General features: G+C 55.3%; 7 protein-coding genes across 7 annotated transcripts; 4 read left to right on the top strand and 3 right to left on the bottom strand.

Moving 5' to 3' along the window:
• Positions 1–717: 717 nt before the first annotated feature.
• QBC33DRAFT_79747 (uncharacterized protein) lies at positions 718–1,914 on the top strand. Its single transcript, XM_060433081.1, has 3 exons — positions 718–1,082; positions 1,157–1,416; positions 1,519–1,914. The coding sequence occupies exons 1-3, from the start codon at positions 903–905 to the stop codon at positions 1,883–1,885; spliced, it is 807 nt and encodes a 268-aa protein (XP_060283375.1). The 5' UTR covers positions 718–902; the 3' UTR covers positions 1,886–1,914.
• A 100-nt stretch (positions 1,915–2,014) lies between these two features.
• On the bottom strand, positions 2,015–5,443 carry QBC33DRAFT_539404 (PA domain-containing protein). The gene is made up of 5 exons (XM_060427986.1): positions 5,281–5,443; positions 4,774–5,135; positions 4,162–4,712; positions 2,694–4,108; positions 2,015–2,604 (listed from the first exon to the last, which is right to left on the bottom strand). The coding sequence occupies exons 2-5, from the start codon at positions 5,122–5,124 to the stop codon at positions 2,483–2,485; spliced, it is 2,439 nt and encodes an 812-aa protein (XP_060283374.1). The 5' UTR covers positions 5,125–5,135; positions 5,281–5,443; the 3' UTR covers positions 2,015–2,482.
• Positions 5,444–6,095: 652 nt separating this feature from the next.
• On the top strand, positions 6,096–6,518 carry QBC33DRAFT_559284 (uncharacterized protein; the record flags this gene model as incomplete). Its single annotated transcript, XM_060429958.1, has 1 exon — positions 6,096–6,518. The coding sequence occupies one exon, from the start codon at positions 6,096–6,098 to the stop codon at positions 6,516–6,518; it is 423 nt and encodes a 140-aa protein (XP_060283373.1).
• A 709-nt stretch (positions 6,519–7,227) lies between these two features.
• On the top strand, positions 7,228–9,475 carry QBC33DRAFT_79876 (MFS general substrate transporter). The gene is made up of 5 exons (XM_060433083.1): positions 7,228–7,288; positions 7,347–7,655; positions 7,712–7,974; positions 8,029–8,524; positions 8,584–9,475. Exons 2-5 carry the CDS (start codon positions 7,406–7,408, stop codon positions 9,237–9,239), a joined length of 1,665 nt encoding a protein of 554 aa, XP_060283372.1. The 5' UTR covers positions 7,228–7,288; positions 7,347–7,405; the 3' UTR covers positions 9,240–9,475.
• A 585-nt stretch (positions 9,476–10,060) lies between these two features.
• Positions 10,061–15,740, bottom strand: QBC33DRAFT_79825 (uncharacterized protein). The gene is made up of 2 exons (XM_060433082.1): positions 10,727–15,740; positions 10,061–10,628 (listed from the first exon to the last, which is right to left on the bottom strand). The coding sequence occupies exons 1-2, from the start codon at positions 15,313–15,315 to the stop codon at positions 10,238–10,240; spliced, it is 4,980 nt and encodes a 1,659-aa protein (XP_060283371.1). The 5' UTR covers positions 15,316–15,740; the 3' UTR covers positions 10,061–10,237.
• Positions 15,741–15,857: 117 nt separating this feature from the next.
• Positions 15,858–18,304, top strand: QBC33DRAFT_539389 (inosine-5'-monophosphate dehydrogenase). Its single transcript, XM_060427985.1, has 3 exons — positions 15,858–16,556; positions 16,775–17,720; positions 17,779–18,304. The coding sequence occupies exons 1-3, from the start codon at positions 16,082–16,084 to the stop codon at positions 17,969–17,971; spliced, it is 1,614 nt and encodes a 537-aa protein (XP_060283370.1). The 5' UTR covers positions 15,858–16,081; the 3' UTR covers positions 17,972–18,304.
• On the bottom strand, positions 18,296–21,229 carry QBC33DRAFT_539387 (uncharacterized protein). Its single transcript, XM_060427984.1, has 5 exons — positions 21,142–21,229; positions 21,050–21,089; positions 19,159–20,992; positions 18,894–19,064; positions 18,296–18,808 (listed from the first exon to the last, which is right to left on the bottom strand). The coding sequence occupies exons 1-5, from the start codon at positions 21,149–21,151 to the stop codon at positions 18,569–18,571; spliced, it is 2,295 nt and encodes a 764-aa protein (XP_060283369.1). The 5' UTR covers positions 21,152–21,229; the 3' UTR covers positions 18,296–18,568.
• Positions 21,230–22,605: the final 1,376 nt, after the last annotated feature.

The following is a 22,605-nucleotide window of genomic DNA, read 5'->3' as shown; positions in this document are numbered from 1 at the left end:
ACTAACTCGCAAATCCTCGAAACACTCGCAATCGTGCATGAGGCTGGATGCAGAGCCTCGGGCATCGGTGTCGCTGGACTGCTATGTAAAGACATGGCAAGGAGCTGAAAGCAGGCCCGGCACTCATGTCCTTGGCATGTCCGGGTCTGTGGGGTCGCGTAACTTATTGGCCATCTTTAAAAGCAACAACTTCGATAACTCATATGCCAAGCGGCCAGGGTCACACCCGGGAGCGAAGCCTGGGTGGATTTAATATGGCGGAGGCAATAATACGACGGAATTATCCAATTACAGGGAGGCTTGGCTTGGGGCTGGGGCTGAGACTGGTCCAGCTGCTGTATCAAAGTCTCTACCATGCATACACTACCTGCCTATCAACCACCAAATCATCTTGGGCATCACAGTGCTGGCTCCAATTGTGCCCTTCCCGTAGTCCTCACGCGTGCAGTCCCCCCAGATCTTCACAGCCATCCTCACCCGGCACTGTGTTGCACACACGACCTGTCACCGTCCGTATCTGGACCCTGGTAGTGGCGCTCTCCGTGCCTCGATGAATGGACCAGCACGGCAACGACTGCGCGCTATGTCCCTGTCTGATCCCATGCTATACTTCGTTCGGTTTAGGTCTAGGACCCAAATTTGTCGCGTCGAAGGCCGACCATGTGAGGCTCCGGTGTTGGGTTTGATGAGCTTTGGCCCGACGGCTTCAGCCGCTTCCCCCCCAGTGGGAGAAGAAAAGGAGAGGCAGAAGAGCCAAGAGCCTTGTTTTCCTTTCCTCCTTTCTTCCTCTTTCCGGATTTCTCTCTCTTCTGCTTCTGTTCCTGCTTCTACCGTCTCCTTTACACCGACTAACCTCTTGATATTATACTCCCACTTATCGTAAACAAAGACACTCCATCACCATGAGTATCTCCAAACACTCCGCAGAGCGGGTTGCTGGGCGGGAACACATCCCCCTGTACCCCAATGGCTTCATTGCCATCCGCATCGTGCAACTGGTTCTTGCCTTGATGGTCATTGGTCTGGCTGCCTTTGGCCTCTCGGTGTCTGCCTTCGATGGCGACATCTTCATCATGGTCGTTGTAAGTTGCAGCCAGTACAGATCCATGAATCCACCGTGGCGAGCATTAGGGGCTCACAAGTTACCTATCCCTAGGGCATATTCACCTTGATCGTCACCATCTACCACCTGGTCGCCTGGTACAGCGCTCCCCACGCGTACAACTACTGGGCCGTCCTCGCCCTTGACATCTTCCTGATCGTCATGTGGCTGGCCTCCTTCGCGCTCCTCGCTTCCGAGGTCGCTGACTTCTTCTCGATTGCTTCTTACTACGGCGGCATCAGCTACTTCGACATGGAGTCGGAAGCCTGGCTGGACTGCATGGCCGCCGCTTCGGGTCTAGGCGGCGCCGAGTTGTGAGTCCATCATCCCCCCTCCTCTCTACCCTCCCCCCATTTCGAGAGCCCACATCCAAAACGACACCCCAACCAACTAACCATCCTCCCACCCAACCCCAGCGTCCTCTTCGTCGTCTCCCTCGTAATCCACAGCATCAGGCTCCACCGCCACCGCTCCGTAGGCCTGCACTGCACGCCCGGCGTCCCGCGCACCATCCCGACCACCGACGCCGAGGCCAAGCCCGCGGCCCCGCAGCAGCAGGCGTACCCTGTCGCCGCCCAGCAGGCCACCAACGGCCACTACTCCCAGCAGCCGCAACAGCAGCAGGTCTACGCCCAGCAACCCCAGACGCAGGCGTACGCGCCCGTCCAGGCCGCTGCGTACCACCACCAGACGGTGGACCCGTTGGCCGCGCACCAGACTGGTGGGAGCTATGTCCAGCAGCCGCAGCAGCAGCAGCCGGTTGTGTACCAGCAGACCCAGTAGGCTTGAGTCGGGCTTGTTTGAGCAAGCGCGCCGGTGTCAACTAAGGGGGAGATGGAGGTTATGTTGTCTGGATTTCGAGGTGGTGAAAATGGCCGATGGCCGTAATATCTTGGCTTCTAGATATCTTTGCTTTTGAATTTTGGGTTTTCCCTTCTTCTACCCCTACCCTTCCTCCCTCAAGCACATTCTTCTCTTTCACTTTCTTTGGACCCCAAAGCTTGGAAGGCGTACTGTGCGGTTCCGGCGCCGGCGAACCAGCCAAGGAGGGTTGAGAGGGCATGCGGGATACCTTTGTTTACTGCGTTTTTGTCTAGTCGGTAGAAATATATCTATATACCCGTAATAAAGATAGCAATCAGGATACCAGGCGTCAACTATAAAAGGGATACTGCCTTCTCGATGTCAAGGGCCACCATCAACGGTTTATTCCATTGCCTGCAGTGATGAGCTTCCTCAATTCTCTATTAACCAACCCTCCGATTCAGTCGACCATATATACCCCTGAGGTTTTGAGGGCCACATCCCCAGATATAATTCCGGTCTTGACATTGCATTGTACGAACCCGTCAAACATAGCAAGGTGCCGCGCGATCCCAACTATCGGTGCAATTTCAGGCTCTCCGCGGCGTCCAGGATAGCATTTTCAATGATATCAGTCCATTTGTTGAATCGTGCTTCATCCCTCGTGTCGATACTTTCCACCAGACCGGGGAACACAGCTGCAGCAAGGACAGTGTTAGCTAAGCAGTTCTACTCTTAGAATGCTCACCACCAAGAAAGATGAGGGCGAAGGAGGGGGGAAACGCACCGCCAGAATATCCGGTCCACAGTCCAGGCGCAAATACGACATGCTTGAACCAGTTCCTGCCGTCGAGTCCCTCGGGGTACAAGAAGTTCCGCTCGAGGTACTTGTATTTCGTGTTCACCTTGCGGATCTTGAAACCCAGCTTGATTTTGGCCGGCCAGCGCCACCAGGGGATGTGGTCTGCGGCCTGGCGCTCCAGGTCCTTCGCGTGCTCATCCAAGGCGATGGCCACACTGGTCAGCTCTTCAACCGCGTCGTACAGGCGGCTGAATAGTTCGTCAGAAGGGGGGAAGCTGTCCGTGACGGCGAGGTCGCCCGAACGAATGCTAGAGCGAATATTGAAGATATCATCATCGGCGAGTAGCGAGATATCCTCGTCATCCTCGGAGGACCGGGCTGAGGGTGGTGTGAGGAGGATGTCTTCGACCTTTTTGACGTAGGATTTCAGGGCATGGGCATAGTCCTCTGCGCTGAAAGGGATGGTCAATGTATCAGCCAGCCGGGCGGCAAGAAGACTCAGGACCTGGGCCATAGTGCGGTGGTAGAGAAATCCCGGATCGCCGTAGTTCTTCATCCAGTAGAAGCTGTCATAATTGCTGTGGTAATGATAGACCGGATCGCTGGGGCTAGACTCGAAACCGACGTCGAGGGAGGGAACTCCCGCGAAATCCTGGAAGGCCGTGAAGTCGCTCCCACTACCCATCGTGGAGATGTGTCCATCCCAGACATCGGCGACTGTCTGGCCTTTGACAGTCTGGTTAGGTGATTGCACCTGGGAAGTAACCTCGTAGATGAGGCTGTCCAGCAACGGGGCAGCCGAGGCTTTGAAGTGCTTTCCCCTGGCGCCAACATCAATATTGATGTAAGCCACATTCGCTCCGCTAAGCCAAGGGATGTACTCTTCGACCCATTCCGTGCTTCCGACCAACCCATACTCCTCTCCGTCCCAAGAGGCAAAGACGATGGTCCGGAGAGGCTTCCAGCCTTTCTCGAGGGCGACGCCAAAGGACCGGATGGCCTCGTTGAGGATGGCGGAACCGCTATTCGGATCAGCCGCGCCTCCCACGACCCAGGCATCGCGGTGGTTCCCGACAATAATGACCTCGTCGGGGATCGTCCCGTTGATGGTGCCGATGACGTTCCAGATAGGCGTAGTGATATACTCTTGTTGATTATACAAGTTCACGACAACATCTTCTGGTGTTGGGCCGACATTGTATTTGACGCCTTTATATCCAAGTCCCTCGTTCCTGGTCCAGTACTTGTTAAAGTCTTTGGCCCGAGGACCATAACCATTGAGAGCTTTGAGGATTGGAAGTGCGTCCTTGTAGGAAATTGGAATGGATGGAATACTGGGGATGTACTTGTCGGTAGGTCCCCGAGGAGCCCCCGGCTTGGATGGATATCCCGGTGTTGTCCTATGCACAGGTTAGCAGGTTGCTTGGCTTGAAAGATAGCACTCCTGACTTACGGATCTCCTGGTGCAATGCTAAGAAATTGCGTACTTCCTCGCTGTACACTACTGGCTTGCCGGGCGGGCCCGTCAGGATACTTCTCTACCCCTTTCTCCTCTGTGTTCTTGCCGTCGTCACCGGGATCGCTATAGAGAATGGTTCCGATCATGCCCAGCTCCTGTGCACGCTTAACCTTGAGGCCTCGGAAGATGCCCCCGTAGCGCGCAATGGCAATCTTGCCTTTCAGGCTGACATTGGCCCTGAGCAGATCCTCAAAGTCTTGATAGGTTCCGTAGTTGACGTAAACAACGGGGCCAGTAACATTCCCACTGGCGGAGTAACCATGGAAAGTCGGAATGCTGTTATCGAACCCGGTTGTCGGGTCCTCCTCGAGGATGTCCTCAGTCAACGAAGCCTCGAACGCAACATTCCAGCCTGAAGCATCTTTCCCGTGCCCCTTTTCCAGCAGTGCCAAACGGTGATCAGCTGGCCGGTTGAGATAAACATCGTAGGCAACAATGTCTGATTTGACTCCGAATTCCTCCCATTTCTCTTTAGTCCACAGAGCCTGGGGAGTGTCAGTGGCAGAATCAATGAAGGGGGGGATTGAATAAATCGAGGCCCCGAACCTGTGAGTAGTTTTGCCCTGCCAGATGAGCTCCTCCGGTATAATACCTACTCCACTCCTCTGCTTTCTCACTATTCGGTGTCTCAAGCAGGATCTCCTTGAGTTGCTCGTATGTGAGCTTCCTACCCTTGCATCCTGGCCATCTCCATCGAGGATGGTCGTGACGAGAGTGATCTGGATGGTGTGGTGGGTCGGGATAGACGATAATAGTCACGAATATAGAGATTAAGAACCAAATGAGAATGGATGAGAGTGCAATGGTGCAGAATCGACGCAGCACATGATGAGGATACCGCCTCGGGGGAGGGCCGACCCTGACCGTCGCAAGCAAAGGGGTGTGCTCGCCCGCCATAATTACGTACACTTTATGGAGTTGTTAGTAAAGTTAAAGATGCAGTCTCCGTGTATGGGGGTAACGAGTTGCAAACAGAATGGTTGATGGCTTAAACACAACTCGCCATCGATCGTCATCGATTGGGCTCAATGCAAGAAGAAATAGACAGCTTACGGGATGCTCAAGTCAAGCAGGAACCATAGTATGAGTTGCTTCAGTACCTCACTGGAGGCGAAATGAAGGTGGAAGCTTTGGTTTTCCTACCTAGCTGCCGACGCAATGCGCCATGTTCAAGATGAAGCTCGTGACAGGCGATTGGAGGGCAGCTGCCTGTTCGGGTTTAAGGCGGCAACAACCTTGCCCCTCCAACGGCTTCTCAATGCCGTCGGATTAGTAATTAAGTGTGCTTCTTTGCGTCTTGTCTTGGTGCTAGTCCTGCTCAACCTCACTGGCCTACTACCGGCTTAAGATAGCCCGAAACCCGACATTCTCTAAATTATCTTGCAAGTCAGTTCGCCGGCCGGCATCAGCTAAATTCCATCTCAGAGCGTCAGATCTTGGGATTTTGGTCGACGCTCGAAATCGCCATGACCCCCGCAAAGAAGGACTGTAATTAAATATGCTTAGTCAAAGGTACCCGCTGTGGAGTAGGACAACCCCGCCAGCAACAACTAGGTTCCCCCCACCGGACGTGATATTGCATCATTGGCTGGGCCAAGCCGATCGCGGATGTCTTGGCCTCAGCATGGTGAAGCGCAGCCAGGCTGCATCCGCAACGGGCTATCCGAACGGCCTTGTGTTGACCGTCTTTCACCGGTGCTTTATACATACACAGCAGACTCTTACCCCGGTCGCCGATCCTCTTGTCAGCCAGTAAGGCATTACTCCAAATCTCGACACCCTGGCTACCCGTACGCCACGACCCACTCAAAGTAGCACACCTGTTCAATGAGCAGCAAGCTGACACCCGGCCAGAAGACACCATCGAGATGTCTCACAACCTCACCAACAACGCCTTGACGGCCGTCAAGGGATTCTTGGATCCTCAAATATCCAATGGTCGCCTCAACCCCGTTCACCTTGCAATTGCCACCCGAGGTTACTGGATACAGTCGCACGTGTTGCACATCCCCGACCGATTCGGCTTCTTCTCGTCCGGTCCTCCCCGTCTCCAGATGTATCAGAGTGCCTCGTTTGCTTTCTTGACTGTCGGTGTTGCCTTTTCAACCGTCTGGGGGGCGCTCACTGTCTTATTGGCCAAACTCATGGGGCGGCCAATTTCTAGGTTGGCAGGGGCGATGGGGGTCTTACAGATTGCCGTGGTAGCTGTTATCTGGGCGGCTTTGGCGTGTTTCGACCATCGCCGTGCGCTGGACTACGACTGGGGAGACTGGAAGCGGCGGAAAGAATGATGATAGGATAACTGCAGTGGTCGTTAGGTTTGCTAGCGGTCGCAGGGGTAAGGCGCCGTTGACACCATGCCACCGAGCCAAGCCACTGAACAAGCCGCCCCGGCCTTCCTGCCTTGTAAAGTCTGGGCTCCATGTTAGCCTTCCCCGCCACCCTTGACTCAATATGTTAGTCACTTCGCCGTCATTTACTAAGTACTGCATACTCTGTACAATCTCTTACTTTCGATCCACTTTCCCTTTCTTCCATCTCTTCACCTGAATGGTTGTTCGTCCCTTCTTTGCCTAGGATAGGACCTTTATCTCGACTTCAAGCTACTGGTCAATCCCCCACCATCTGTACCTATCCAATACCCAAGTGAGAAGAAAAACCGGGGAATAAGACAAAATAAGGTTACATATCGACCAAGATCATCCATCTCGCAAATCGATCATGGCGAGGTCCAAGAGGTATGGCGCGAAATTGCCGGCGCAACAGTTGACAATCCTAGGTAGGCGAAGTCTTTCATTATTGTATACGGCCTCCCGGCCAGTCTGCCTTCTGCGTTTCCCCGTCTTTCGTCTCAAATGTCGCCTCTCGTTGCTTCTGTGAAGTCCCACGTCTTTCTGGAATCACTCGAATAGTCTCTTTCGCTGTGAGCCTTTGAACTCGCATAGCGTTAAGTCGAGGCTGTTACCTTCTCACACTCTCAAGCAGGGCTACTCTATAGCAATGTGGAACAGCGGCAAGAAAGATGACAGCCCAACCAAGGGCGGGTAGGGCACAAGAAGCAGTTGGAAACCCCGGTATCATACCCACTCCGAACTCTCGAGGCTAACGCACGTTTCTAGCTGTTGCGAGATTCGCTGAACCTTTGGCCCTGACGTCGGTCTTCCCCTATTTGCCTGAAATGATAGAGAGTTTCGGCGTCGAGAAGACGGAAATCGCAAGATGGGCCGGCGTCACCGGCTCTGTCTTCTCATTGTCGCAAAGCATCACGGCCGTCCCATGGGGAAGGGCATCAGACAAGTTTGGCCGAAAGCCTGTCATATTAGTTGGCCTCGCGAGTACGATGGTCTGTTTCATGTTCTGGGGGCTATCAACCAGTCTGCCAATGGCCATCATTGTGAGAGGCATCATGGGAGGAGGAAACGGCAATGGTAGGGTCAAGTCATTCCGCACCAAAAGCCGTATTGTCTCGCTAACACCGTCGCAGTTGGTATCATCAGGACAATGGTAGCCGAGATGGTTCCCGAAAAGGAGCTACAGCCTAGGGCGTTCTCCATCATGCCGCTGGTGTGGTCCGTGGGAAGTGTATTTGGACCTGCTTTCGGAGGGTTTTTCGCTCGACCGGCTGAGCAGTATCCCGGATTGTTTGGGAATTTTGAGTTTTTCAAGAGATACCCCTTTGCCCTCCCAAATATCGTGGCTTGTTTTGTGTTCTTTATTTCTTTGATGGCCGGGCTTCTCTTCCTCAAGGTATGAACCATACGCATGACCAACCCCTAAGCACCGGCTTACCATTCCATGTAGGAAACTCATGAAAACAAACGTCACTCCAGGGACTGGGGCTTGATCTTGGGAGAAAAGTTGACTCGCACCTTCCACAGATCGAAGCATCAGCGGCAACACAGGCGGTCTTTCGTCGATGACGAAGCCCAAGCACCTCTGCTTCCACAGGCGGCGGACATGACTAGTTCAAAGAAGGTCAACGTCCGTACTGGACCGCCGTCGGCGAGCGAGATCTTCACGTCTCAGACCATTATCAACCTCGTGTCATATACATTCCTCGCACTACACTCCGTCGCGTTCGACCAGGTTCTACCCGTCTTTCTAAACTATCCCAAGCAAGTTCCCGACGAGCATAATACCCAACTCCCTTTCAGGTTCTCAGGCGGCTTTGGGCTCGGCTCCGACCGAATCGGCACCATTTTTACCGTTTACGGCATTGCATGCGGCTTCATCCAGTTCTTCGTCTTTCCACCACTTTGCACACGTTTCGGTGTGCTGAACTGCTTCAAAGTAGCTGGTAAGTTATCCTCCACACAAATCCTAGATGTTGATGGCAGAATCTAATCTCAAGGACAGCTCTGATCTTCCCAATAATCTATCTTCTGGTCCCTTACACCGCGCTGGTCCAAGATGACCACCTCCGCTACACCCTCTTCCTCGCCCTCATGCTTGCCAAGGGCTGCGTCGTCATCATCGGCTTCCCGTGCACCACCATCCTGCTCACCAACTCGGCCGCCTCCCTCCGCATCCTCGGCACGCTGAACGGCTTCGCCACCGCCTTCAGCGGCCTGGGCAGGGCCGCGGGCCCGGCCATGACCGGCGCAGTCTTCACCGTCGGCGTGCGCAAGGGCTACATGATCTTCCCCTGGTGGCTCCTCGCCGCCGTCTCCCTCGTCGGCGCCATCCCGGTCTGGTTCATCGTCGATGGCCCGGGCCCGACGCCAGCACCGGACACGGACGATGACGAGGACGGGGACGAAGAGGAGGAGGAAGAGGACAACACGCTAGATGGTGCCGGTGCCGAGGACGAGGCAGAAACCCGCTTCATCACTAGCTCGGAAGACCTCATCCTGATGGAACCCGAGGAACTGGCCTCGGAGTCGGACAGCGACGGCGATGCGTTTAATCTTCCCTCCCAGGTGAGGATGCGGCCGGTGTCTGCCGGAAGCCAGAGTGTGGAACACGATAGCCGAGAACGAGGATTGGCACACGGCACGGGTAACGGAGCCTGAATAAAGCTATAGTTTGTTGCATTTCGAGAGGAGTTTGTTGGGGAGGTGGCGGTGGTGCTGTCCTTGCATTCGATAGATGATACCCTTTGGGAACCGACGACACACTCGAGTACTTTGTTTGGCATGCATTGGACGTGAAAACACAGCATTCCCTGGTTAAGCATTTCCATGAGAGGCATTTAAAGGTTTCTTGATTTGAATAAAGCTAGATAGATCCTGGCGGGAAGACTAATGTGGAAGAAGGGAAGAATGAATACATTGGATACATACAAGCATCACGACAAGTGAATGTCGACAAGATTGGTTATAAACACCTTCCTACCCTCCCCAAGTTGCCAATGATGTATCAGCAACTTACAGGATTGCTGGATGGAGCTCAAATATCTAACTATCTAAGGCATATTCCACCGCCACCCTTTCCTCAGTGTCCAGTTTCCTTGTAATTCGACTGTAAGCCCCCTAAGTGGCAGATCAAATGCCGAGACTGAACACACCGTCCAGAGAATGGGTGAAAAAGGTGATGGGAAAGGGCGACAGTCTCCCTCGTATGTACTCCAACAGGGACAGTTTGAAAAAAAACAAAAAAACACATAAACAAGCATGAGGAGGCACCAGCGCCACCCCCCTCCCCCCCGAGACTTCATACACACCACTGTCCCATGCAAAATCCACACTTTCTCCTTTCTTTTTTCTCATGCGTGCCGATCCGATGCAGTCAAAAAAGTCCCTCAAAAAACCTTCGCACCCTCCGTTGAACACCCTCTCCAGTCGATCTAACCAGTCGTTCGTTCGTTCGTTCTTTCGTTCGTCCGCTCCATTGGAGAAAAAAAAAAAGAACAAACAAAATTCGTGATCCGTGGCCGCATCGAACATGCAACGCCCATCATCAAGGCAAAGATCCATCCTCCCTGTTTCCAGCCACCGATCCGCCCTTACACCGATGCCCCAACTTCGAAATACGCGCGAACCCATGTGGGCCACGCCAAGGAACCGCCCTACTACTGCGTCCTGTAGAACTTCCTGTACAGCAGATGAAGCAGCAAGTTGACGTTGAGCTTCAAGTTCCCCTCAAACAGGTTCATGAACTGGTGCGCCTCGAACTGCGCCTGCAGCAGGTCCTCGATGGGCACGAGGCCGCTCGCCCCGGGTATCTGGATGTGGCCGCGCGACCCCTCGATCGAGAAGACGCCCACCTGGTCGCACGAGATGGTGAGGTTGATCTTGTCCAGGTCCCGGTCGGCCACGCCCGCCCACGACACCACGACGCCCCTCTCCGAGAGCGCCCGCGCGCTGTACTTGAACGACCCGAACTTGGGCACCCGGCCGCTGCGCTCGAGCTCGCGCTGGTGGTTGTACTGTTTGGTGAAGGGGAGGAGGAAGCGCTTTTTGCTAAAAGGGGGAGGGGGGGGGGGGGAAAGGTGCGTTAGCCATCATGCATGGGCTTCCGAAACGTCACGGTCTGGTAATGGTCAGGAAAAATCACTTACCCCTTCTTGTTTTGCAGTGTTGCCATGGCCTGTTCGATGTAGTCGTCGTAGCTCTTGCGTTGCTGCTCGAGATATGCGGCCTTCTGGTGCAAATTGCTGAGGGTCAACCGCACACCTTCCAGCTCTCGTTGGCGCTGGACTCTCCTTCTACTCTTGGTGCGGATGTCGAGGGCTATCGCATTGAGGACGTCTTGGTAATGGTTGTGCTTAGATATCCGACCCATGTGCTCGAGCCGCAATACATTCTCGAGAGCGATCCTCTTCAGGTTGTAGTATGACATGCGGGTCACGTCGACCATGTTGGTATCGGAATAAGCGCCTCTAGTGCTTGAGCTGGCCGAGAAGTCCTCGTGCAGGAGCATTTGCCACTTGTGGTCGTCCTCCGGGGTGATGGGTTTGACGAGGATCTCCAACAAGTTGGCCCCGGTCTGGACACGAATGATATATAGAATACACCTCTTGGTCTCCATGAACAATGCCTTAGCCTCCGCATCGGGGTCTTCGACATCATGCAGTTTCGGGGTGAGGAACATCTGGATGTCCGAGGAGCCCGCAGCTGTCATCTCGTTCTCGTTATTCTTAGCACTACCGAGATCCTGGATGATCTCGCGAAGCATGTCATCTCGGTTCGGGCATATGAAGGGAAGCTCCGCGGCAACGAGGCTGTGGATGGCGAAGATGTCGGTCATCTTGATGTAGAGAGTTGGCCTGTTCTTCGCGTAGAGGTCGTTGAACTCATCAATGTCAAACGTGCTCTCTGCATCTGGCACGTCGATTAGTGCGCCGGCGATGTGCATGAGCCGTGCAATCGAATGCTCGAGGAATGCATTAAGGGGCTGGAGATATATGTTTTCGCCACCGAATAGACGCCCGCATGCAATCTGCCCGAGGACTTTGGCAACTTCACTCAAGTTCCGCTTTTGAAGAGGACTCAGCTGCTTCTCGATGACGCCGACATTCTCGGGCGAGGTGAGCGCGGGTTGCAGATAAAAGCGCCAGAGCCAGTTGACGACAACCTGAAGGAGATTTTGCTGTGGTTCTCGTTTGAAGTGCTGGCAAAGTCCTTCGAACGTCTGCCGACAGACGAGGCGAAGCCCATACGGCATCCGGGGAAGTAGATCTTCCAGCGCCAAGAGGAACTGATCGCAAATCTCGCGCAAATCTCGGAGGTGGTCGATGAAGAGCGCTCGGGTTTCGGGGTCCTTGATCGCCAGCTCGCGGGGGATATCCAGAGGTCGATGGCTCGGTCGACCTGTTCGTAGCTCCTCGTTGTTGATGGCTGATCTGTATATCTGCATTGGGTCGCTCTCCAGGTCCAAGGCCGGGTCCTCTATAATGTTGTCGCGGATCAGGGGGCCAAGGAGGTCCCTCAGGTATTTCCGGTCTCGGGGTGATCGGGTATAGTTGCTCAGGAGTTTCGACCAGAAGAAGTTGCCACGGAGGTAGTCTTGAAGCAGGCCGCACGACTCGATCTCCTCCCTGATCGATCTTCCGATGAGCCTCAAGAGATAGTATTCCTCTCTCCGCTTCTGAGCATAGCCGAAGAGGCCCATCATCAGGTGTTCGATCCGCTTGCACTCCTTCTCTGTCGTCCCTTGTTCGCGCACGCGCTTAAAAAGGCGAGCCAGATACTGAGGCTGGGTCTGAAGGGTGAAGAACAACTGCTGATACGACTCCAGCTTTTTCCGTGAGCTCTTGTTCAGGGCCTTCAGATCAAACTGGTTGGCGCTTGACATGGAGCTGTTGGCGAGTAAGTTGCTGGTATGGCCACCAAAGTTGTTTTGGTGCCTGATAACCTCGTCCAGGGTGATCTTGTTCTTGACGAGCAAGGCAATCTTGATGTCGAGCTGGTCGATGTATTGTTCCAGCATCTCATTCTGCCTGACCTGCTGGACCACAGTCTTCCGCATCCGTTCGAATTCAACCTCTTCGTTGAAGTCGAAATCACTGTCGTTGAGAAGGTGGACGAAGTTCTTGACAGCACCAACCGGTGGGTTCTTGCCCGTCGTGAGATTCTTGTAGGCTTCCCCCTGAAGTTTTGCCCGGACGAAGCTCTGGATCTTGACGACTTTCTGCATGTTCTCGTTAAAGAATCGCTTCTTCTCCTCGAAATTTTTTCGGATGATGAAGGCCTTGGCCGCGGCCTGGAATGTAACGATGGATTCCTCCTGGTCCTCGAGCTGTTCCAAAAGAGCCGCGATATCGGCTCGGAGAAGCATTGCCCTGGAGAAAGACTGGAGAGAGATGATTTCTTGGGTGTAAGAGCCGAGTTGGCTGAGGAAATCATTGTGCTGTTTTCGATACAGAAATCCACGAATCCACGACTGGAGGGCTGTGATGTTGGGTGTCTGCATCGTAAGGGCCTCGAGGTCGTCTGCAAGTCGACTTCGAAGAAGCATGCCTCGAATAGACGACTGGAGCCGTGAAACACTCTTTTCATTCTCTCCCAATCCCTCCAGAGTTTCCGATACTTCTCTCCGCACGGCAGCCCCCCTCAGGCAGGCCTGGAGAAGACCCAGAGCTGGAGAATGTTGTCGAAGCTCTGCCTTAGTCGCCCGGACATTGGACCTAGCAAGGTTTCCTCGGCAGGCAGCTTGGAGTGTCTCCCATATCGGCGCAAATTTGTCGAGGCTCTCCAACTGCAAACCGATCTGGTTTCTGGTCAGCATTGCCCTTGCAGCAGCCTGCAGGCCAGCTATGGCGCCGGCTTGTCGCTCCAGATCCTCCCGTTGACGTTCCAGCGCCCTTCTTAACAACATGCCTCGAATGGCACCCTGCAGCTCCGGGGCTGCACCAGCCGCGCGAGTCGTCTCGTGTTGCTGGTCGAGCACCCGCTCTCTAGCCAGAAAGCCCCTGACCAGCGCCTGGACGTCTCGGATGGGGCCACTGGCCCTGGATAGTTGGGACCGCTCATCTCGTACCTCGCTGCGGACCTTGGAGGCCCGTATTAAACTCTGTAGATTCAAGATGTCGCCTTCCATGCTCTTCCAGAACGTCTCCTTTTGAGCTAGTTGCTGTCGAACGAGGAATCCGCGCGCAGAACTCTGTAAGCCGACTGCGAACTTCCGCATCTGGAGCCTATAAGCCATGATCTGACGTGTGAAGTCTCCTCGTACGCGAGCTTGGAGCTCGACTAGCATGGCTTCCGAGTCCCATAGTTGCTGCATCGTGTTTCCGAGTTTCATCCTCAGCAGGGCTCCGCGCATCTGCCCTTGAAGGTCGACTATTGCGCCCTCATTTTCGGCCAATTCCCTGTCAATTCTCTCCTCCTCCGTCTCTTCGGGTTCTGGCGTAGGTTCGACGCCAAAGTCGGCTCCCATGGTCCCGAAGCTAGGCATGCTTACTCCCAGCTTATCGAGGCCTTTCTGCATAGCCTCTAACTCATGGTGTTCGAATTCAAGCTGGCCTACAAGGTTGCCGATGCGGAAGTCGACGATTCCCTTGCGGAAGAGCAGCCAACTCAGAGCATGTATACAGTATATGACTTTTGGAATGTTTTTCTTCTCGTAAAGGTCGATCAGTTCGAAGCGGAATAGATCTGGGAGCTCAACCTCGTCCAGGTACCGGAAAAAGATGGCGATGTTGTCCGAGTGTCGGTATTGAAGTCGTGGGTGGTGAAATATCCTGCACCGCCGGTCGGGGTTGAGGGCCTCGACAACCTCGGCGAGCGTAACTCCATCTCGCAGAGCTTCTTCTAGCTCCACGATGGGCGGGATCGAGCGGTGGATAATATCCTCGATCCATTCCTTGGCCTCTCCAATGTGGCAGAGATATTCATATGCTTGGAGGAACTGTCTCTGCTTATCCATCCAATTTCGGCCCTCCCAGCCGTAGCCTCCGTTCCGCTGGCCCACCTGCAAGGCATTTGGCTTGTCAGCCCGCTGAAGCCTACGACGACCACGGAGACCAACAACTTCTTGCGCGGGGAGGGTGATGGCAAACTCGTCGGCAGCACCTGACTGGGCCAGCCTGGACAGTGTCCGCAGCTGATTTGTCGACGACCGTCCAAGCCTCTCAAGATCCGGAGTCGCAAGCGGGCTGGAGTGGACTTGGTGAGAGGAGGGAGAGTGAGCATGGGCCACGGCGGTGCTGCCGCGATTAATAGAATCTGATCGAGTCAGGAGCATGGAATATGGTCGGGCGGCATTTGATCGTGGAGGAGAAATTGGCGAACCTCGACAGTTATCTTCTAAAGACAACTTGCTGATGTCGAGGCTCTGGCCCCGATCATGACGGGTAACGGTCCTGGATGGAGTCGAGGCTGCGGGGACCTGGGGGAGCGGTCGAAGGGATTGACGAGCCGCGTTGTAGATGTTTTCCGACGTTGGCTTAGGGTTGAAGCTCTTGGTGGGTGGTGGTACAAACGATGGTAGTCGGCTGGCCTCGCTTTGCCCGCGTTTATGCCCCAGATTGGAGTACATGCTGGAAGGGCTGGAAGGTGCTGACAGCAGGGTGCTTGCCCGACTCTCGAATCCGCTAGATGAATTGGAGAAGCCCGAGGATGCCGACGATGATGCACTTGAAGGCTGGCGGTTGACCGAGTAGTCGGCGGTCTGGGCTTGCCGGAGAGGGTGCGGGCGGAGCGACATTGTTTCGGGCCTTTCACTGTGGAGGATGCTTGCGCTTGAGGTATAGTTCGCGGGGGTTCGAAATAGGTGGCAACATTAGGAGCAATCTCTGATTGTAATGCAGTTCCTTTTGGCGCTTCTCGACCAACCTGGCTGGGCTTCAGTCGAACGTGGATTCTCTCGAGGAGGAACAGCCACGGTCCTTCGGCATAGCGCGACAGATTTCCGTTTAATCTAGTCCGTAGAAGGGCGCCAACACGCGCACAGCGCAGGGAAAGGAATAGTGAAAAGGGCGTTGTCAAGGAGGAGTATTTTGGGAAGTGCGAACCAAACGAGGTTCTAAGTCTCACCCGGTAGCGATGAGCCGCATCGTCACGGCACTTAAATTGGTCGGGACTTTTGACCGGGTTCATGCCCTTCCCTGATTGTCAACATGTTGACGTCCGGTTGCCATGGCACCTTCCGCTAGCGGGGCCATGGTTCCGCCTTTCCAGGCTAGAAATTGCCGGCTTTAGGCAATGTTAGTATCGAGCACTGTGTTTCTACCAATTTCACTAACATACAGCCCCGCATCCCTGTCACCGCCTTTAGAACCCTGCAGGGCTAATTTTTTAAAAAGAAAAAATTTCGCTGGCGGTCTTGCTTGAATACTTCCCTCCTTGGAGAAGAGCGAGACAAGCAGTCAGACGCTCACGATCACATCACTGACACTCTTCTACCCAATCCTCCGTCTCCTCTTCCTTACTATACTCTTCCCCTTCTCCTTTTACATTCCCCGGATTAAACAATGTCAGCCACAACCGGGACTGCCAAGGTCCTGGACTACCGGACGGCAGAGGAAGTCCTCAAGGAGTATAACAGCCGCGATGGTCTCAGCGTCCAGGAGCTGATGGACTCCAAGGTCCACGGTGGCTTGACCTATAATGATTTCCTTCTGTTGCCGGGCTACATCGGCTTCCCTGCATCGGAGGTTACACTGGACTCTCCGGTGACGAAGCGGATTACCCTCAAGACTCCGTTCCTGTCGTCACCCATGGATACCGTGACTGAGCACGAAATGGCAATCCATATGGCACTTCAGGGCGGGTTGGGTGTTATTCACCACAACTGTGACCCCGATTCCCAAGCCGACATGGTCCGCAAGGTCAAGCGCTATGAGAACGGCTTCATCCTGGATCCTGTCCTGATCACTCGGGACACCACCGTCGGGGAGGCTAAAATGCTAAAGGAGAAGTGGGGGTTCGGTGGTTTCCCCGTTACAGGTCAGTCAGAATTTCTTCCTGTTGCTCCAGTGCCGTTGAGAAATCAAAGCGTTTTATGATTACAAACCTATAAATCATAACTTTCGTTCCACCGTATCGACCTATGTGTCATGAGGAAATATCCACTGAAAATTATGACGAACGCCCATCAAACCTCTCTGTTGTCAGCCCAAGTTGTCGAGTAACTGTTTCGGCTAACGAACATTGGGTTTCTGCAGAATCCGGCAAGCTCGGCTCCAAGCTGCTAGGTATCGTGACGAATCGGGATATCCAGTTTGAGGATGATCTGAGCCAACCCGTGTCTAAAGTCATGATGACCGACTTGGTCACGGCGCAGGCAGGCGTGACGCTGATGGAAGCAAACAAGATCTTGGCAAAGTCGAAGAAGGGCAAGCTACCCATCGTGGACAAGGAAGGGAACCTTGTTTCGATGATCTCGCGGTCCGATTTGACCAAGAATCTTGACTTCCCGCTTGCTTCCAAGCTTCCTGACTCGAAGCAGCTGATCTGCGCCGCTGCCATTGGCACCAGGCCAGAGGACAAGGATCGGCTGCGAAAACTCGTGGATGCCGGTCTTGACGTTGTTATCCTTGACAGCAGCCAAGGTAACAGCATGTATCAAGTCGATATGGTCAAGTGGGTCAAGAAGGAGTTCCCTGGACTGGATGTTGTCGGTGGCAACGTCGTTACCAGGGAGCAGGCCGCCACTCTGATTGCTGCCGGTGTCGATGGCCTCCGCATTGGCATGGGTAGCGGGAGTGCCTGCATTACCCAGGAGGTAATGGCAGTTGGCCGGCCTCAGGCGACATCTGTTTACAGCGTCAGCTCCTTTGCCGCAAGGTTCGGAGTGCCATGCATCGCCGATGGTGGTATCCAAAATATTGGTCATATTGTCAAGGGCCTTGCTCTGGGTGCGACCACTGTCATGATGGGCGGTCTACTCGCAGGCACTACCGAGTCTCCCGGAACTTCGTTCGTTTCCAGGGAAGGCAAGTTGGTCAAGGCTTACCGGGGTATGGGAAGTATCGATGCTATGCAGGATAAGAAGGCCGGGGCTGGCTCCGAGGACAGCCAGAAGAGCAACGCAGGCACGGCTCGCTACTTCTCGGAGAGCGACAGCGTGCTTGTTGCCCAGGGCGTCTCAGGGTCTGTTTCCCACAGAGGGTAAGTTCATAACCTCCGATCCGAGTGCTGTGAGACGATGAAATCTGACATATCCTAGTTCTGTGAGCAAGTTCGTACCCTATCTCGCGGCCGGGTTGAAGCACTCGATGCAGGATTGCGGCATGAAGAGCCTCGAAGAGCTTCACCAGGGGGTTGACGGTGGCGTCGTGAGATTCGAGATCCGCACTGCCAGTGCCCAGCTCGAGGGCGGAGTAAACATGGAGTCCTACGAGAAGAAGCTTTATGCATGAAGGGGAAGGAAACCCAAAACAATGGATTCTCCGGAGTTACTGGTAGGCTTGGTTCGCCATCTGATTTCTACGCATGGAGGCAGAGTACATCAGCCGTTTATTTTGATCTCGTCTGGATTTTGCACAGGTGACGAAAATGCACGAGTAGTAGATATCATGCATTGCTTGGGGCGTGGAATTGGTGTTGGGGTTCTCGTATATTGCTCGGCAACCGGGCGGGATCCAGGGGTTTCTAGAGTGATGCTAGGTGACCCGCAAGGGCCGTACATGACACGATTCATGTCAAATAAAATTATCAATCAAATATGAAACTATCACAGGATTGTCTCCGGGTAAGGCTACTTGCGGCACTTGTGGACAAAGTTCAAATCGGATGGAATGCCTTGCCTACCGGGCTCCTCATGGATTTATACGTCTGCCTCATTGATAATAATGTACAGCCAATCCCATGAAAACCGCCGTATACCTTGACTCATGTCTCATTATCCGTCATATGCCCAACTAAGCAAGGCCGCCAAGAGACGCCACTTAACATTTTCCTGTCCCATCCTTAGCATCTTGTCTCTCGTGTGTGTTGTGTAACATCCAGGCGCCCATCTACCTCCCTTCTAGAACGGCAGCAGCCCGCTCCAAGAAGGCATTGAACTCCCTCATCCGCCCCAGCGCCCCGCCGCCGTCGCTGTTCGTGCAAGCCTGGTCCGCCACCCTCGCGATCAGCAGTTCCAGGTTCGCCAGCTCCGCCTCCCTCTCCTGGGCGGCGGGGAGGGGGGGAGCCGCCAGCCCTTCCTCGACGGCGAGGTCGATGTCGTGCATGGTGGAGGATAAATGTATGTTGCGCTGTTTTTTATGTGTCGTGGTTAGCCGGGAGAAAGCGCCAGGAAGAGGGAGGGGGCCAGTAGAACTGTGGTTTCAATAGACATACCAGTGCTTCCTTGCTGTCTGCTTCGTGCTTGATTCGCACTGCATCCATCCGCAAGCCCACTTGGTCTCTCTCAGCCCTGATACTGAGGATCTCATCGCGAAGCGCGAGCTTCTCCTTTTGGGCGGCGCGCACTCGCTTCCGCAGAGCGTGCAGCGCATCCAACGCAATAGTCTGTGCAAGTCGTTCTCAGTCAGTATTTCACGTGTCCGGATATATTTCCCTCGGGGTGCTTTCTGTCCAGCGTTCTTCAGCGCCGGGTACGTACCTGCTCCAGAAATCTCGTCCTGAGCTCCTCACGGAACGCCTCGAGAGCTCTCATCATGGTCCGGAACTCCCGCCTGGCAGCACTATCCTCGGCATCCCTCGCCCGCTCCTCCAGGTTGGAGAGGAAATTATCGATGAGCACCTCGCACATCTGCGACAGGACATCGATGGCGTTGACCCCGCCGCGGTTCGCGAAGGGTATATCGGAGCTGAGGATGTCCGCGCCTGTGTCGTCGGCATCGTAACGGACCACTTTCTTCGTAAATCTCTGAACCGTCACCGGCACTGTCCCGTTCGCCGCGTCGCCCTCGAGCTCATCGACGGCGTCGCGCTTCCGCCTGGCCGCGTTCCCGGGCTTGGCCCGTGGCCTTGCGGGATGCTTCTCCGCCCTTGGTTGCCGCTGCACTGCCGGGCTCTCTGGGGCCTTTCGGCGGCGCTTCTTGGCGGCCCGTTCCTCCTCGGCGGGTTGGGGATCCGACTCCGGTGATGGTTCCGGCATGCTCCGTCGAGGCCGCTTCCTTCCTAGTCGCCGAGCAGCCTCCCGCTCATCGATCTCCTCCGCCTCCTCCTGTTCTTCTTCTCTCTCGGTGACGGGCGCGGCCTGTTTCTGCTGTACTGGACGCTTTATCGTCTCGCCTCTCCCGGATCGGTTGCTCTGTCCAGTTTGCGAGGACACCGCAGGTCCCCTCGCCTTTCTGCCCCTTTGGGATGGCGCGGCGGACTTTGGCTGCTCATCTTCACCGGCCTTCTCCGGCGACAGCTCATCCTCTTGGTCGGCAACATGTGCCGCCGAAAGCCTAGCGCTCCGCCTCGTATTCTCGGGCGACAGCTCGTCAACATCATCAGCCACACCTCTCCTCGGAATCCCAGCACCCCGCCTCACATTCTCCGGCGACAGCTCATCCAACCCATCCACCCCGCCACCCCCTTCAACCCTCACGCTCCTTGCTCTCGTCGTCGTCGACGACCGGGCGCCCGCCACTAGGGGTCTCGACTTCCTCGTCAGCGGCGAGCTCGCCTGCGCCAGCCGCGCCACATCCACTGTCTCCTCCCCGACGGCCCCGACCTCGTCCTCATCCCCGTCGTCCTGTACGCCAACAATCCTCTGCAGCAGCGCGCTCGACGCCACCGCCCCGCGCATCACCATCCTCCGCTGCCCGCTCCCCGGCGCGTCCGCGGGGCTCTCGGCCACCTCCTCGGTGACGAGCACGCCGGGGGAGCGAGGAGCGGCGGCGGCGGCGGCAGCTGGGGTCGGCGAACCGGCACCGCGGCGGCGGAGGGACGACGGCGGTAGAGACGGCCGCTGCCGAGACGCCGCCTGGGCCGGATTTGTCGGTGTTGGTCCCCCGCCGGGGAGGGACTCGAGATCGTCCTCGTCGCCATCGTCAGCCGGCGGAGGTCGGGTGAAGGGGCGGCGGAGCGCGGAGGAGCGCCTCGTCGTCGACGACGCCGCCGTCGTCACAACTGCGCCTCGTCGGCGCGACGGCGTCTCGTCCGAGGTGTTGTCGGGGATGTCGTAGATGTTGGGCCGCGCCGCCGCCGCCGCTGCGGCGAGGCGCGTCCTGCCTGCGCTGGTAGCGGGCGCCGGAACGGGAACGGGTGGCGCCGGGACCCGGGCTGATCGCGTCCTGGTTGCCGTGGACGGTTGGGCGGCCGGGCGGTCGGCGCTGCTTGGTTTGGGGCCGGCTATTCGTCGCCTCTGGGCGGACGTGTTTGGAGTCGACCGTGTTGGCGCCGGTGCGCTTGGCGGGGATTGCGCGGCGGTGTGGACCTCGGGCTGCTCATCTTCGGTGGGGAGGATGATCCCGAAGGAGACGTCTTCGACTTGGTGGCGCCTAGATCTCAGGTCAGAGTTGTGTTATCTCGGTGCAAGGACGGGGAGGTGTTCGTACTGCGCTCCGCGTAGGCGCGAGGCCATCCGTTCCTCCCGGCCTAAATACGCTGTCAGTAAGGTGGGTGCCATATTGATCAATTGCGGGCATACCTGTCGCCATGGTGCACCAATTGTTGGTTATTTGGCTCTAGAAAACATGGATTGATGTCATGGTAAGCAGATTGTGGGCGCGTCAAAGGGGAAACGCGACGTGGGGTCCGTTTCCTCGTGGGCCAAGCTTGCTTGGCACGCTTGGGTGCCATCCACCCACAGGCCAATCAGAGAATAGCACCACCTTGATGCTTGCTTTCAACACGGGATAGAGGATTGCTCCTCTCGTCGATTCAATATCACCGCGCATTGTGACGGGTTGTCTGGTGCGGTACTTGACCGGCTCTTGGGAGGACTTACACAATCGAGTACATAATCGCCGAGTCCAAACTGGTCCTTTGGACAAAACGTGTTTAAAGATGGTGTTGAATGTCCATGTCGCAGCTCTTCCGTCCGACCGCGGAACACTTCACCATCAGCCTGCTGCTAGAGTTTTGGAAGAGATGGCCATTGAAAGAATCGACGGTTTAGAGTTTTTTTAACTACAACTTGGCTGTCGTTCCAACCCTTGCCAGGATCTTCGCCAAACACCTTTTTGTGGTTCTGATGCTCGTTTCCATTGTCACTGCCTTCTCCAGGAGCTCAATATCAAAACCTATTATTATCCATGTCGATACCGTCTTAGAGCTGTTTCAATACGCTAGAGGTTCTTGAAAGGGGATCAATGGCAACTCTGCGAAATTTCTCTCCCACCTTCGAAATAAGGTACCCTTCGTCTGGTTGACCAATCATCCATCCTCCCGTTGTCAGGGTGATATTCCAGATATCCGGACTAGTCTTGGCGCGGACTCCTGACCAGGCTTCTTCTCTCCTGCCGTTTCTCCGCCTGCTCCTGGTCGACTTATTTCCAACGCGACTTCGCCTGGCCCCGTCTCACCCTTTGCCTGTACTTGTACATCCTTTACCTGTACCAGCGTGGACTCTCGCTGCCCGGGCTTGACCTCATTGGGCCTCTTCTGGTTCTTCGGGTTGCCCACTTTCTGGCCATTCGGGCTGTTCGTGCTGGTGTGCTTATTACCCTGCTGCCCGTTCTTCTTGCCCTGTCCCTTCTTGGCCCCTATCTGGCCCTTCCTTGGGTCCTCGAGTGTTATCTGTTTCATCTTCGGGATCCATTCCATCTTCTCTTCGTTGAACAAGTGGCTGCGGCACAATTACAGTCAGCATCTAGCCCTCCCGGGTCATGGTTCCCTCTGGGGGTAAACTAACTCGTGGAAGTCGGTCTTGGTGAGAGACCTCTCCCCGTACTCGGCGGCCAGGAGTTCCTTGAATCTGAAGGGGATCTTCGCTGGCATTCCCTCGAAAATGGTGTCACGTAATGGGAAGACGTAAGTATCCTGACAACAGTCAGACAAGAATCCAGCGGCGATGAGGACATGATAGCATACCCTGTACTCGTGGCCGTCCTTACAACTCATCATCCCTTCGCCTTGCGGGTGAGTTAGGTTGTACCGGGCAGTGGTAATG

This window comes from Phialemonium atrogriseum, assembly GCF_030411735.1.
Source record: "Phialemonium atrogriseum strain 8032-3 unplaced genomic scaffold QBC33scaffold_13, whole genome shotgun sequence".
In the NCBI taxonomy this organism is placed as follows: Eukaryota; Fungi; Ascomycota; class Sordariomycetes; order Cephalothecales; family Cephalothecaceae; genus Phialemonium; species Phialemonium atrogriseum.
Note: the sequence above shows the minus strand (reverse complement) of the source record. Positions and strands in the feature narration are given on the sequence as shown.

Excerpts from the sequence above, each read along its gene's own strand:
- QBC33DRAFT_79747 (XM_060433081.1), top strand. The coding sequence starts at position 903 with ATGAGTATCTCCAAACACTCCGCAGAGCGGGTTGCTGGGCGGGAACAC. Across the intron at positions 1,083-1,156 it reads ACATCTTCATCATGGTCGTT|GGCATATTCACCTTGATCGT; the intron begins GTAAGTTGCAGC and ends ACCTATCCCTAG. Across the intron at positions 1,417-1,518 it reads GGTCTAGGCGGCGCCGAGTT|CGTCCTCTTCGTCGTCTCCC; the intron begins GTGAGTCCATCA and ends ACCCAACCCCAG.
- QBC33DRAFT_539404 (XM_060427986.1), bottom strand. The coding sequence starts at position 5,124 with ATGGCGGGCGAGCACACCCCTTTGCTTGCGACGGTCAGGGTCGGCCCT. Across the intron at positions 4,713-4,773 it reads CAGGGCAAAACTACTCACAG|GCTCTGTGGACTAAAGAGAA; the intron begins GTTCGGGGCCTC and ends GACACTCCCCAG. Across the intron at positions 2,605-2,693 it reads GTGGACCGGATATTCTGGCG|CTGTGTTCCCCGGTCTGGTG; the intron begins GTGCGTTTCCCC and ends TCCTTGCTGCAG.
- QBC33DRAFT_79876 (XM_060433083.1), top strand. The coding sequence starts at position 7,406 with ATGATAGAGAGTTTCGGCGTCGAGAAGACGGAAATCGCAAGATGGGCC. Across the intron at positions 7,656-7,711 it reads GGGAGGAGGAAACGGCAATG|TTGGTATCATCAGGACAATG; the intron begins GTAGGGTCAAGT and ends ACACCGTCGCAG. Across the intron at positions 8,525-8,583 it reads GAACTGCTTCAAAGTAGCTG|CTCTGATCTTCCCAATAATC; the intron begins GTAAGTTATCCT and ends TCTCAAGGACAG.
- QBC33DRAFT_79825 (XM_060433082.1), bottom strand. The coding sequence starts at position 15,315 with ATGTCGCTCCGCCCGCACCCTCTCCGGCAAGCCCAGACCGCCGACTAC. Across the intron at positions 10,629-10,726 it reads ACACTGCAAAACAAGAAGGG|CAAAAAGCGCTTCCTCCTCC; the intron begins GTAAGTGATTTT and ends TCCCCCTTTTAG.
- QBC33DRAFT_539389 (XM_060427985.1), top strand. The coding sequence starts at position 16,082 with ATGTCAGCCACAACCGGGACTGCCAAGGTCCTGGACTACCGGACGGCA. Across the intron at positions 16,557-16,774 it reads CGGTGGTTTCCCCGTTACAG|AATCCGGCAAGCTCGGCTCC; the intron begins GTCAGTCAGAAT and ends GGGTTTCTGCAG. Across the intron at positions 17,721-17,778 it reads GGGTCTGTTTCCCACAGAGG|TTCTGTGAGCAAGTTCGTAC; the intron begins GTAAGTTCATAA and ends GACATATCCTAG.
- QBC33DRAFT_539387 (XM_060427984.1), bottom strand. Across the intron at positions 20,993-21,049 it reads TCGCGCCTACGCGGAGCGCA|GCGCCACCAAGTCGAAGACG; the intron begins GTACGAACACCT and ends CCTGAGATCTAG. Across the intron at positions 19,065-19,158 it reads GGACGAGATTTCTGGAGCAG|ACTATTGCGTTGGATGCGCT; the intron begins GTACGTACCCGG and ends CGACTTGCACAG.